The 12,987-nt window shown below is 40.5% G+C and overlaps 1 protein-coding gene across 39 annotated transcripts in view; it reads left to right on the top strand.

Annotated features, from left to right (window-relative positions):
* PTPRT (protein tyrosine phosphatase receptor type T) overlaps positions 1 to 12,987 on the top strand; it is a 716,634-nt gene that overhangs the window by 624,248 nt on the left and 79,399 nt on the right. For 20 of the 39 annotated variants that reach the window (XM_078393145.1, XM_078393154.1, XM_078393156.1 and 17 more), the window contains 2 exons: positions 1,082 to 1,269; positions 4,570 to 4,704. In XM_078393145.1, coding sequence (XP_078249271.1) covers positions 1,082 to 1,269; positions 4,570 to 4,704 — 323 coding nt within the window. The remainder of the gene's footprint in view (positions 1 to 1,081; positions 1,270 to 4,569; positions 4,705 to 12,987) is intronic. The other 19 variants (XM_078393157.1, XM_078393167.1, XM_078393161.1 and 16 more) reach the window with 1 other exon arrangement.

Consider the following 12,987-nt stretch of genomic DNA (forward strand, 5'->3'; position numbering starts at 1 on the left):
AGGCCACGAAGAAGAACATGATATTAGTGAGGGTTTAATCATGTTTAGCCTATAAGCATGTTTAGCCAGACTAAATAATATTGAATAAGTCTTCTGTGTATGCGGTTAAGAGAGAAACTCAATGAGAGGATGAATGTGAATGAATAAGCCTAGTGCCCAGCTCTGAGACCAGGCAGAGAGAGCAGCCAATAAAAATGTTTCTGATTTATGCCAAAGTCTTTTTTTTTCCTTCTTCTTCTCCGGTGAACTACAGGGCAAATGAATGGAGTGTTCAGAGTCTGAGTAGCCTGCCTGTGTATATGTTTTTGTGACTTCATGCTTCTTTGCCCTCCCCCCCCCCAATATCCCCTTTTGCCTTTGCATCTGACTCTGTCTGTCACCTTTGGCTCTGCCATTGTTGTTGTTCCTTCCATTCCTCCAGCTACAGCATGTGGAGCTCCAAATGAAGAAATGTTTTATTCCACAAGGCAATGGTTATAATAATTCAAATCTAGATTTACACATTATATTTGAGTATTAATAAAGTTTGTGCAAACCTGTGTTCCCTTTTGTCCTCGGTGTGAGGTGAAACATTTCATCATTTGGAGCAGTGTGTAAGTCTACAATTTTTTTTCCAACCAATTTCCCTCTCCCCACTGGAATCTGGCTTGCTTCTGCTGGCCACAGATGAAGGTAGGAGATATGACCAGAGAAAGGACATGCTGTTTCTCTATAATGTCTTTTTAACTTCAAGTGGTAAAAGTAACAGGGAGAGCAACAGATGGGAATTGCCTCTAATGCAAGTAAGTAGCATAGAAAAGGAGAATACAATCTGTCATGTAAGGGGCACCCAATAACCATATTTCTGCCTGTTCTTATTAGAACTGTTTCATCATTTGCTCCTTCTGGAGTTTCTCCTGTCACCATCTCATGGAACCCAGTGAATATGCATTAGCTTTTCTGGGGGTGGCTCTGGGCATGAATGGTTTCCCTGCTGTGCTTTATATTGCCCATGGGGAGAAATTAACCTTTTGGGGAAGAGAACAAGTAAACAAATAACAGCTAGGTGAAAGTTTGTTTTGCCTCCCTATCTTTAAAACAGACAATAGCCATGGGGAGATGACTCAGCCGACACTGACAATCCAGACCCATCCCTATCGAAGCTGTGACCCAGTGGAAATGTCCTACCCCAGGGGACAGTTCCAGCCAGCAATCCGAGTGGCCGACTTGTTGCAGCACATCACTCAGATGAAACGGGGACAGGGCTATGGATTTAAAGAGGAGTATGAGGTGAGAGGAATGTTAACTCACTTGACTACCAAGATAAAGGATGGAATTAAGGCTACTGTCAAATCAGAATGAGTACTCTGGAGACACATCTTGATGGTTAAAGAGGCTTATTTTCTATGTTGGTTTTAATGTTTTCCCTCCATTTGCTCCTGAATCTGTGTTTGAGCTCCTTTTCTGTTACATGTAGCATCTTGCCATCCTACTTTTGAGAACCTAATGGCTTCTGCCTCAGACCAGTGATGTGGAGACATTGATGTCCTTCACACAATGGCTTTCCATCTATAATCTATAATGACATGTGACAAAAAGCTTGTTCTTTCATTGGAACTCAGCAGCAAGAGTGGGCAGGCTTCAGGCTTGCAAGGTCTGTCCTGTTTTTGTTCACTGAGATTTTAGTTTTGCACTAACTAGGAGTTAGTTTTGCACTAACTAGGAGCTAGTGCAAAAGACTGTTAAAATGAAGACCCATCAGCTTATAGATTCGTTGTAAAGACTATGTGAACGGAGCCCACAATCCTTCCATGCACTTCGCTAAATGAAACTTGCTTCATTTCAGCAGCACAACTTAAAACAGTTCGGAGTTGCTGCTATTGTTAAACATTTAGGAGTCAGAAGCCCATTGCAGAAATTTCCAAGGTGGGTAGCGCTCTCAATAGGTTGCAGTAAAAACAATTTTGTGACTTTTTTTAAAAGCATGTATGAATTTTTAGTGAGTGTATAATGGGTGAATACAATTGGGTACATTTGTACAGATTGCAAAAAGAAAAATGTGGGAGAGAAGAAAAAAAGGAAAAATGTAGAGAAAATCTTAGAAGGGGAAAACGGATGAAAAGAGAAAGGAATATCACTCACAGCCAAACCTTAATGAAACAATAGCTGATGTATATAGATTTGTAGATGTGTCCCAAATACCTTTGTATGGATCATGTATTAGCATATAGTATATTTAAAAGATGATGAAAAGAGAAAGAGCAGTTAGTTCTCATGGCCACTGATAAACTTACAAAGATTATTTGGATTGTCATTCTTGCAAGATCTAGTGCTTGACAATAAGCAGGGCCCACATACTCAAATTACACTGTTCCATGGAGAATTTACAGGCTGTAAGATGGTCAGCAGTAACTGAGAAATCTCTCAAACAAGGTGGTTATTTCATTTCAGGTTTCCCACTCGTGTTTCTGACACTCATCCAAATTAAGCCCTACAAAAACCTTTAAAAACTACTCTATCAAAGCAGAGAGGCAAGGCAACAGAGACTCTACCCCAAAAGCAGGAAACATGTATGAGAAAGAAAAATATTTAATGAATCCACCAAAATATACAACTTTTACATAAATTCACAGCAAATTAACTTAATAACATTTAAAAAAATCAATCGAGTGGGGAAAGCACTTACTCCCACAAAGAGGGAGGAAATTAGATTTTAAATAAAAAACACAAATAGTCCCCTTACCTAAAAATGAAAAAGAAAAAACAACAAGCAAGCAAGCAAGCAAATAAAGGCAAAACTGCAATCAAACCCCTATTCTCTCAGATTAGAAATGCTAACATTTAAGGAGATTTCCCCACCTCACTTAATGCCTTCTCTATACCTGTCTGCATCTACCAAGTGGCAGCAGCAAGATCAAAGAAAGAAAGAAAGAAAGAAAGAAAGAAAGAAAGGAAGGAAGGAAGGAAGGAAGGAAGGAAGGAAGGAAGGAAGGAAGGAAGGAAGGAAGGAAGGAAGGAAGGAGGTCCCAAAAAAGAAAGCATGGTGGCATGGGCAAGCTGCTAGGCACCAGCAGGTAAAATAATCCAAAGAAATTGAGAGGGGCTTCCCCCCAAAAAATTAAGAAATTAAGACTAGCAAGAACAGGATACACAGGCAGACAGGAAGTAAAAGTAATTCTGGACTGAGGGCAACAACAGCTCAGCAGCATACAATAATCCCACCCCTCCAAGGAAAGATTGTAATACAAAAATGACAGGCCCAACTAGTTTCTAGGCCCATCTACAGAGTCAACATTCCCTCTCTCCCAAGATGTCCTGATTGGCTATAGACAGTCCTTGATGGTTGCTCCACCATGTCCAGTAGGCGGCATGATATTATTGGATGAAACATTTATCAGGTAATGCAACATACAAAAGTTGTAATAAATATTGTGTACAAAGAATCAGACAAAAAATTGACACAGAAAGGGTGAAATAAAGGTTATACAAAAGAGGGGGCACCGAAGACACAATAAAACCCCCATTTCATTAATACTAATCATTCCATTTTTAGAAGGCCCATTTTGGGAGTCAAGGAAAGAACAGAAAAACAAACACACAAGAACAGCCTGTTCCATGCCTTTTTTTCATGTAAAATGAAAGATCCATCCCTACCCAGAAGCACTTGGGGCAAAAGAAACAAAAATCACTGTTAGGAGATGTTTCAGCTGTAACCACCCAACCCTCAATAGTAGGTTATATTTTTTTTTGTAAGTTCAAAATAACAAGAGCTATATCACTAGTGACCCAAATATTGCTACGGAATAGCTGACCACAAATCTTTACAACTGGGTTGCTCCAAATTCTGAGCTTTTAATGTGCAAATGGATTGAACAAAGACCATCTTGCCAGATCTGATTAAATTGTGTGCCACTCCCGTACTATATGGTATGTCCCCAGTTTGTTGACATGAATGAAATGTAAAAACAAAGGAAAGTGTGCTGCTTATATACCGCTCCATAGTGCTTAAAGCACTCAGTGGTTTACAATTTAATTATGCAGGCTAGACATTGTCCCACCTCCAGCAGCCTGGGTACTTAGTTTACCAACCTTGGAAGGATGGAAGGCTGAGTCAACCCTGAGCCAGCTATCTGAGCCCAATGGGATTGAACTCGAGTCGTGAGCAGAGTCTTGGCTGAAGTACTGCAGTTTAACCACTGTACCATGAGATTCTTTCCTCATGACACATTGGTTAAATGACATGTAGAAAGTACCTATCCTTCAGTCTTCGCATTTTTTTGTATTTTGCAATGTTAGTCTCTAATCAAAAATCCTGAGGACAAAAATGCATATGTTTAACAAACAAAGGGGTGTACTTGCAAAAATGAACATCTGTGCATGCAATTGCATATAAAACAGAGATGGTAGGAATCAATGTCACATGGTATAGGTATGCCTAGAAAATGCATGCAAAAGTTTCTGCAGACTTCATTTTAAAAATGGGCATAATGTTGTGGAAACAGGATAGAATGAACCTAAAAATGAAAAAAGAAGAAAAAACCAAAACTGATAGACAAACAGATTCCCTTCATAGTGCCTTCCTGCCAACAGATACTACCAGAGGTGAGGGCAACAGGTGGCAGAGCTGGAAAAGGACTTTCCACTTATGACAAATATCTACCGGAAGAACTGTTACCTGGAACAAACACCGCAAAATCATTTCACCCCACAAAGGCTTATTCACAGGTGATTTTGTGTTGCACTTCTTACACTAATCACGATTTTGGGATATCTTCCTTCTGAGAAATCTCTGATCTCTCTGTGAGATATAGTAAAGCCTGGTGGACTTAGAGACCAAAGTTGTTCTTACAGATTTGATTTCTTATCCATGAGATGTGGGCCACCAGAGACCTTTGTAGTAGAGGAATGAATAGCCTGAAACCACAGGTGGTGAGCCTTTGAGACTTTACACATTAATTATAATCCCAGATTTCTTGCATTTATTAAAGTTTTTGCAGGGTTGCAGACTTAGGATAGAATGCATTCACAGTATAATTTCAACAACCTTTGGTGGTGTACTATAAATCACCCAGAAATCTGCTAATATCTACCAGAAATCTCCCTTCTTCCCACTACTGTTTTATGGTGTCTAGAATTAAGATTGGAGAAATCCAAATTTTATGTCTTGTGGAGAAAGTTACTGAATATTGTCTAGAAAAGAGAATTCAAGGCAAAGTCTGGCATTGCATATGGCAGTACTGATGGGCAGTTATTGACAAGCTGTACTTGAATATGTGTTGAGGTGACGCCAGATTAGTTTAGACTTGGGATACATGTATTTGTGTTTATTAACTGTAGAGTAGAGATTGCCTTGCCATCTTACAAAGAAGAGAATGATTCTCTCCTGTCCACCTCCACAGAGTACTTTCTAATGAAATGGTGCCACAGGGTTATCAGGTGACCTTTTCTTGTTTTCATAGGACAACACCGCAATAGATGGGAAAGCAAGATTTAAAAATATGACAAACACTTATTCCATTCCTCTACATTCTTGCTTTGCTGTCAGAACAGCCTTCATGGCATAACAGATGAACAGAGTGTGCTAGATTCTATTAGAGATACCAAGAGGATTTACTTTTCTTGCGGCTCTTGTTTCCTTTCTGTGTTAACTGAACTGTACATGTGTTTTGTTTTGTTTTTTTGAATTGTGAAAGGGCAGATGCTGACAAAATTGTCTCAATGCAAAAGTAGCAAGAAAAATCAATGGTAGTTGCAGTAATGCCATATCACATCACCTCTCTGAAAGGCTGGGATGCTACTTGAAAGATTCAGATAATCAATGCCCAGTTTCCAAACAGTCAGCTTGCGGGTGGGCATCTTCTTAAGGTACTCCCTGGGATCAAACAGGTGTGATTTGAGCCTTTAAAGAAAGCTCCTGGACCCAATCTCATTTTTAATGAGATCTTGACCATAAACCCTCATTGGTGGGCAGAGCCTTTAGCTACTCTTTTTACCATGATACCATATTTGCCGGCGTACAAGATGACTTTTTGGGCCCAAAAATCATGCCTCCAAGTGGGGGGGTCGTCTTGTACACTGGGTGCACTGAATGATGTGGGGCCGCGCTGGCCGGGGAGGAAGGCAGGCGGGCAGGATGGATGGAGGGAAGCACAGCCTGCCATGCCTGAGTGGCCAGATCCCACTGCTGAGCTGCCCACCGCCTGGCGCCGCTGAACCAGCCGCGTGCTTGCTCGCCTGCCACCCGGCCATTTCCCTCTTCCTCCTCCTCCTCCTGCCGCCACCCGCTCACCCTCTTCCGCTCTTCCTCACCCTCTCACTGCCATGCCTGAGCCGCCGCCGGGCTGCCCGCTGCCCTGCGCCACTGAGCCAGCTACGCCCTCGCTCGCTCGCCACCCGCCCATTTCCCCCCTTCCTCCTTCTCCTGTTGGAGGGGTCATCTTATACGGCCAGTCACCTTGTGCACCGGCAAATACGGTAAATCATTCTGGCTGTTTTCCGAACTCCTGGTTATCTTCCATACTTATACCTATTCATAAAAAAGACAATCCCTCTCAACCCTCAAATTATTGCCCAATAAGCTTATTATCCAATTTTGGAAAATTATATTCTAAATATCTCTTGAAAAAACTCTCTACATGGGCTGCTGACAAGGATCTTCCTGGAAAGGAAAAGATAGGCTTTCGTGCCGGAGCGTCCACTCTGGATCATATCTTTTTGCTGACTTTTCTTGCTGAAAAATACGCAATACACAACAAACCCAAACTTTTTGTTGCCTTTGTGGACCTCCGAGGGGCATTTGACTCCGTCAACAGAGATCTACTATGGAAAAAACTTTCCAACTGGAGTATTGATCCACGCCTGCTATTTTTGCTCTGCCAATTGCATTCCCATAATTCCTGTCAGGTTCGTTTACCTGATTCCAACACTCTTACCGAAAAAATTCCAATTTTCAAAAGTGTTCACCAAGGTTGCATTTTGGCCCCTTTGTTATTTAATTTATTTTTAGCTGATCTTCCCTCTTTTCTTTCCCCTTGCAATCAGTCGGCTCCGGCCCTTAATGGTGTTCCCTTATCTATACTCCTGTATGCTGATGATACAGTGCTGATGTCTCGTACTAAATCAGGTCTTCGTCACACTTTACTTAAATTTCAGGATTTCTGTGATCTTAATTATCTATCCATTAACCCTAATAAACCCCAAATTTTGTTTTTTCCCCGCTCTCGGTCCCCTACATCTTGGACAATAGGATCTTCTTCCTACCGTCAAGTACACTCTTATAAGTATCTGGGTCTTCATATTCATCATAAACTCAGTTGGACATTTCATTAAAAAGCTGCCATTTCTTCAATTTTTCCCCAATTAAAAACTATTTCTAAATTTCATTATTCTTCCGGAAACCAATATATCCCAGCAGCCATTCAGATTTTTCAGTCTAAGATTCTCATTTGCTCTACGGTGTGCCTATATGGATACACTCGGCTAATTTGGATATTGATCAAGTTGCAGCAACCTTTTTTCACAGAATATTAGGAGTTCCTAACTTAATTCGGCTTTCTACTATTTCTTTATAATTGGGCATTCACCTACCTTCCACAACTGCCTGGTTACTTACATTTAAATTTTGGCTCCGTCTTTTTTTAAATTCACATTCTGGATCCCTGATATATGATTTATTGTGTGATTCTTACTCCTTTTCTTGGTTCCAGCTTATTGAAAAGAAACTCTCTTCTCTTCACATATCCCTGGAATCTTTAGTAGATATGAATCTCACTAGGGCTTATTCCATAATCAAGGACAAGCTCTGTCATGCCAAATTCAATCACCTATGCAATAACCTTAACCCTGTATGTTCCCCTCTCTCTGTTGGATTTTTTCCATCTCAGGATCACTCACCCAAATATTTCCACTCCCTAGTAAACCCACATCTAAGAAGAGCTTTTATGTTAGCCCGTTTTAACATTTATCCTTCGGCCACCCATGCCGATCGATTTCTCAATATCCCTTGTGAAAAAAGACTTTGTTCTTTTTGTTTAGAGACGCCTGACACCCTGGTTCATATACTGTTCCAATGCCCTGCTCATTCCCACCTCCGAAATTTTTTTTCTTGAACCTTGGTTCTCTTATTTTTCCAATTCTTCTGAGTCAGTTCTTTCTATTTTCATGAGCGATGAATGTAATGTCCTGACCGTTGCTGTTGCAGGTTTCATATCTGCAATTTTGAAATTGTCCCCTGCTTCTCGCTCCTAATTTGTGAAATTTGTGTAATTTTCCTTTTCCTATTTTGCTTGTGTTGTTGTAACTTGTAAATGCCATTAAAGGTTTCAGGACTCACATACAAAAGTAGCAAGAAAAATCAATGGTAGTTGCAGTAATGCCATATCACATCACCTCTCTGAAAGGCTGGAATGCTACTTGAAAGATTCAGATAATCAATGCCCAGTTTCCAAACAGTCAGGTTGTGGGTGGGCATTTTCTTAAGGTACTCCCTGGGATCAAACAGGTGTGATTTGAGCCTGTAAAGAAATCTTATTTCCTGTAGAAGTGCATAAAAATAACTTAACCCATCACAAGCAACCCCCCCAGCTTGCACTTCACTGATTAAGTACAAGTTCTGGACATAAGCAATTGAACCAAAACTGGAAAAGCTCAAATCTGAGGAAGAGGTTCTGAAAGTGACAGTGTCTTGCTTGTCACTCAGAGAACCATGAAAAGTATAGAGGAGCAGATGGAGAAAAAACTTAAAATAATTGATAATTATCAGAATATAGTTAGACTACAGCTCCTGTCAGGCATGGCTGGTATCACTACTGATAAAGTATGATGGGCATTGCTGTCCAGCAACAACTGGAAGTCTCCAAATTGGTCCTTGCATATGAAAGCAACTTTCTGGAGGAAAATCTTCCACATGGCTTAATCAAACATTACATGTATATGAACGATATATAGAAATTTCTCAGTTTTAGACTTCATGTGTCCCAAATGTTAAGCTTGTTAATGGCATGAAAGTGTCTCAACCATTTTGGAACTCACATTTTATTTTTGTTCTGAGGCTGGAGACAGAGGTTCAAGGTTGCAGGGGAGGTGCAGACTACAGATCCCTCCCCAGCTACCACAGCAATTTCTACAGCTTTGGCCTCTCTCAGATGAGGTGGGAGAAGCAGGGAAATCAGTGGGCATGCTAGGACAGGAGAAGACTTGGAGGTACAAGTAAGTTAGAATTTCCATTCCCCTGACATGTCTTCCTGAATATGTATGCCACCTCTGGAACACATGCCACCCTTGGAGTGGGGTATACAGAATTCCTTTCCAATCAGACACCATTACTTCTAAAATGGCTGGGGCACATTCATGCCACTTTCTCACTGGGAAAGAAATCATGTAAGTACAGGAGGGAACAGACAGAGGGGGAATACTGAGTTGTGTGAAAGTTCTCTTAATTTTTCCCTTGAGGGAGAATTATTGTTTCAAATATGGTGGGAATTAGTTTTTTGGACTTAAGATATCTCCAATAAGATGTCTGTCTGATGTGTCTTTTTTTCTTTTTCTACATATTATGGCCCTATTCTGTAAAAATACATTGAGATTTTGTTTGGGTCATTTAGAGGAAAAGACAAGCTTTAACCAGGAGTCAAATAAATAAATAAATAAAAATGTTACAAGGAGTGTTATTTATTGGTGATATTACAAGCTGTATTTCAATATGTATACAAGGTTTCTCAAGCTCAGAGATAGACTTCTTGCCACAATAAAGATACAATTAAACTCACACCAAAGCTCCTTTGCTAACTTTGGGTTTTAAGTGTGAAAATTCATCCTGGACAAGTGCAAGCTACTATCTTTCATGTAGGCCAAGTTAGTGCTTAGATGATCACAGCAGCATTGCTTTGGAATTTAGTTGAGAAAGCATTTTTAGGAAAAATACATTTAGTCCTATTTTATATGCAGATCAGAAAAACAGCTATCCTTCACTCCTACATTTCTCTGAACTTTGTGGCATGTTTGGTTCTCTCTTATACACCACAAACTGCCATGGAAATAATGTATTTTAAAATGAAATGTATACAAAATGGCTGTTCTCTGATGATGTGTAAGGCAAGTGCAAACAGGAATGCATAATCTGTGGGAAAATAGCTATATATTTATTTGCTTATTTTTTTAAAAAAAGACAGAAAAGTGCATCCCGTGGGCCATAAGTATCCTCCAGGGGCTCATGGGCTTTCCCTCAGCATCCCTTTTGACCCCCCCCCCAAGTTGCCCACACTTTATTTTAGCTCTTATGGGCCTAGGAAGCAATTTTGCCATATTCACCCCCCCACTACAGCGTTTCTAGGCCCACACAACCCCAAGTAATTGTTTTGCTTTGTCCTTTTCTGTTTTTTATAGTGCATTGATGAGGGTTTTTTTTAAAAAAACACACATCCTTTTGTAAGAAAAACATGTTTTTGTAGTACATGGGTGTCACCCTTATCCAAATGTAGGTGTGTGGACCTCAGGAGAGTTTGCCACCACCACCACCCTTTAAATTTTTATTATATTGCTCACCTGGCAAAACCCTCAGGCAAATCTTTTGTGTGCCACTTCATGGTAATGAAAAACATGAGGTCAACAATCTTGGCTAATATCCTGTTCACTAAATGTAGAGCAGACAGATAATCACATATATATTTGCCTTCCTTCTCCATCAGACTTCATATCCTGAGCCTGTTTTTCCATTCGTTGTGAGACTGGTCATGCATTGGGAAGCCTACTGGAGCAGAAGAAATGACTATATGATTGCCTGTCTGCTCCACACTTCAGCAGTAGGATACTGAGCTTTGTATTTCAAGCCTGTAGTTCAGTGTGTCTGCTAATTAATCATTTTACCTTTTAAAAGGCAGTGTTTGAAGTTCATGTCTATGTCACATACAAATTTACTTGGCCTTTTAAGATCCCATTCTGTCCTTAATTCTCTTCGCAAGTTTCATAAATTACAATCTATTTAGTGACATACAGCCAATGGTTTTGCTATTATGAAACTTTACTGTGAGCTGGTTTCATCAATCATTGATTCCCATTGACTGCTCTTTTCCCTTCATTTCTTGTTTCAGCTGTATATGACACCTCTCTCTCTCTCTCTCTCTCTCTCTCACACACACACACACACACACACACACACACACACACACACACACACAAACTTAAATTTCAACTACCGTGTTTCCCCGAAAATAAGACAAGGTCTTAAATAGAGTCATTTCATCTTCTTCTGGTTGCTGCACAATGGTGGAGGGCAGGATTTCACTTAACTGGGGGTTATTTTTTGTGTTACGGCTTATATTATGAGCATCCTGAAAAATCATACTAGGGCTTATTTTCAGGTTAGGTCTTATTTTCGGGAAAACGGTATATTCTCATCTCCACTTAAATAAATAATTGGTAAATGTGCTAGATGAATTGCTATAACGCAAGTTGAGGTGGGCCCATTTGTGACTGTCCTGTTTTATGTGTCTTTGCCCCGCTACTCCAGAATAATGAGGCGAGACAGGTTTTATGGGATAAAATATGGGCCACACTTTATTAAATAACCATTATAGTCAATCGTAAAAGCCCCCCCCCCGCATTAGTGCGGAATCAGGTTTTGCATCAGGGTCTCACGGGACCCCATACTGAACAAATGGGCGAGTGCCAAGCCCCAAGGTCTCACAGTCCTGAAGACAGTGAGACCCCGGCTGGACCAAATTTGACCACCCCCAGACCTCGAGCCACCTTCCCCTTGGTGACTGTCAGCCCAAGTGTGGCCCCATTTGTGCCATTGGTCATGCATTTGACAAATTCAGCAATGTTAATTTGAAATACTGTAACAAAATTACAGATGTGGGTTTGCCTGTACATTGTATACCTGGGAATATGTTTTGAAATAATGCATTACCCATTCGGCCACAAAATGGCAGTAATCTCTGAAACTAAACATGACTTCTGAAAGATATTAGAATTGTTTGCGACATAGGCTAAGCAGCTTTGTAAAATATAGGTAAGATTCCTTATGGGGTTTAATGGACAGTGATGAACTGAATTGTTCTTAACAGATAACCTCCGATAAAGTTGCTTAAATTCTTAACTGCAAGTAAGATCCAGGTTTTAATTTTCAATTCCAGCTTCAAGGAGCTTTGCCACTTATGAAAATCTATTCCTGCTCCTCCAAACTAATTGTTTGGTGCTTCCAAATGCAAGGACATTAAAAAAGAAGGAGGAGGTAGTAACACTATCAAGGAAACCTTGGTAACAGATGCCAAGGAAACAATTTCAAGGTTCATACTCAACATGAGTGGTCATGAACCCAGCAGGCAGCACAGCTTACCATGCTGCACCGTTTCTCCCTTTTATTCCCACCTCTCTTTTTGGTCTTTCTATTATGGCTATTTCATTGCCCTCTAAAGATTGATCATATAAAGTCTATGAACCACCAAAATTTCATTTTCTCCATCACCAAGCTAGTTAAGCACTAAATTGGATGCACTCAACCTGCTCAATTGTTACAGTCCTCAGCAAATTTCCAGTGAGACGCAAAAGAGTTTAATGGTAAAGTCAAGAGGTGGTGAAGTGGATGGCATCACTTCATATTGTAAGTGGCCCAATTTGGAATGCTTCCCTGTGTAAACAGCTGTCTGTCATAGGCCGCCTTCTGCCTGCTCTTCTAGTTTTCATTGACAGGGAGATGTGTGTATGGGGTTTTTTTTTTTTTTTTTTTGCCTCCTTGCATGGTGAGATTATTCAAAATATTAACACTTACTTACTGACCAAAATGGTACACAGCTGTTTCTACCACTTTATTATACTGGATGCTTCACTTGCCATGAGATTCGCTTGCCGTAATAAGGAGGGTCTACGGGGCCTGACCGCTGGCTGTCCATAGTAAGGAGAAATGGACAGTTGGTGGCTGGCGAGGGACCCCCAATAATAGCTAGTCTGGTACAAGCTGTCCGGGGACTGCTCAGATCAGGGCCATGGGAATTGCCCGTTAGGGGTTAG

Source organism: Pogona vitticeps, chromosome 4 (genome assembly GCF_051106095.1).
Source record: "Pogona vitticeps strain Pit_001003342236 chromosome 4, PviZW2.1, whole genome shotgun sequence".
Lineage (NCBI taxonomy): Eukaryota > Metazoa > Chordata > Lepidosauria > Squamata > Agamidae > Pogona > Pogona vitticeps.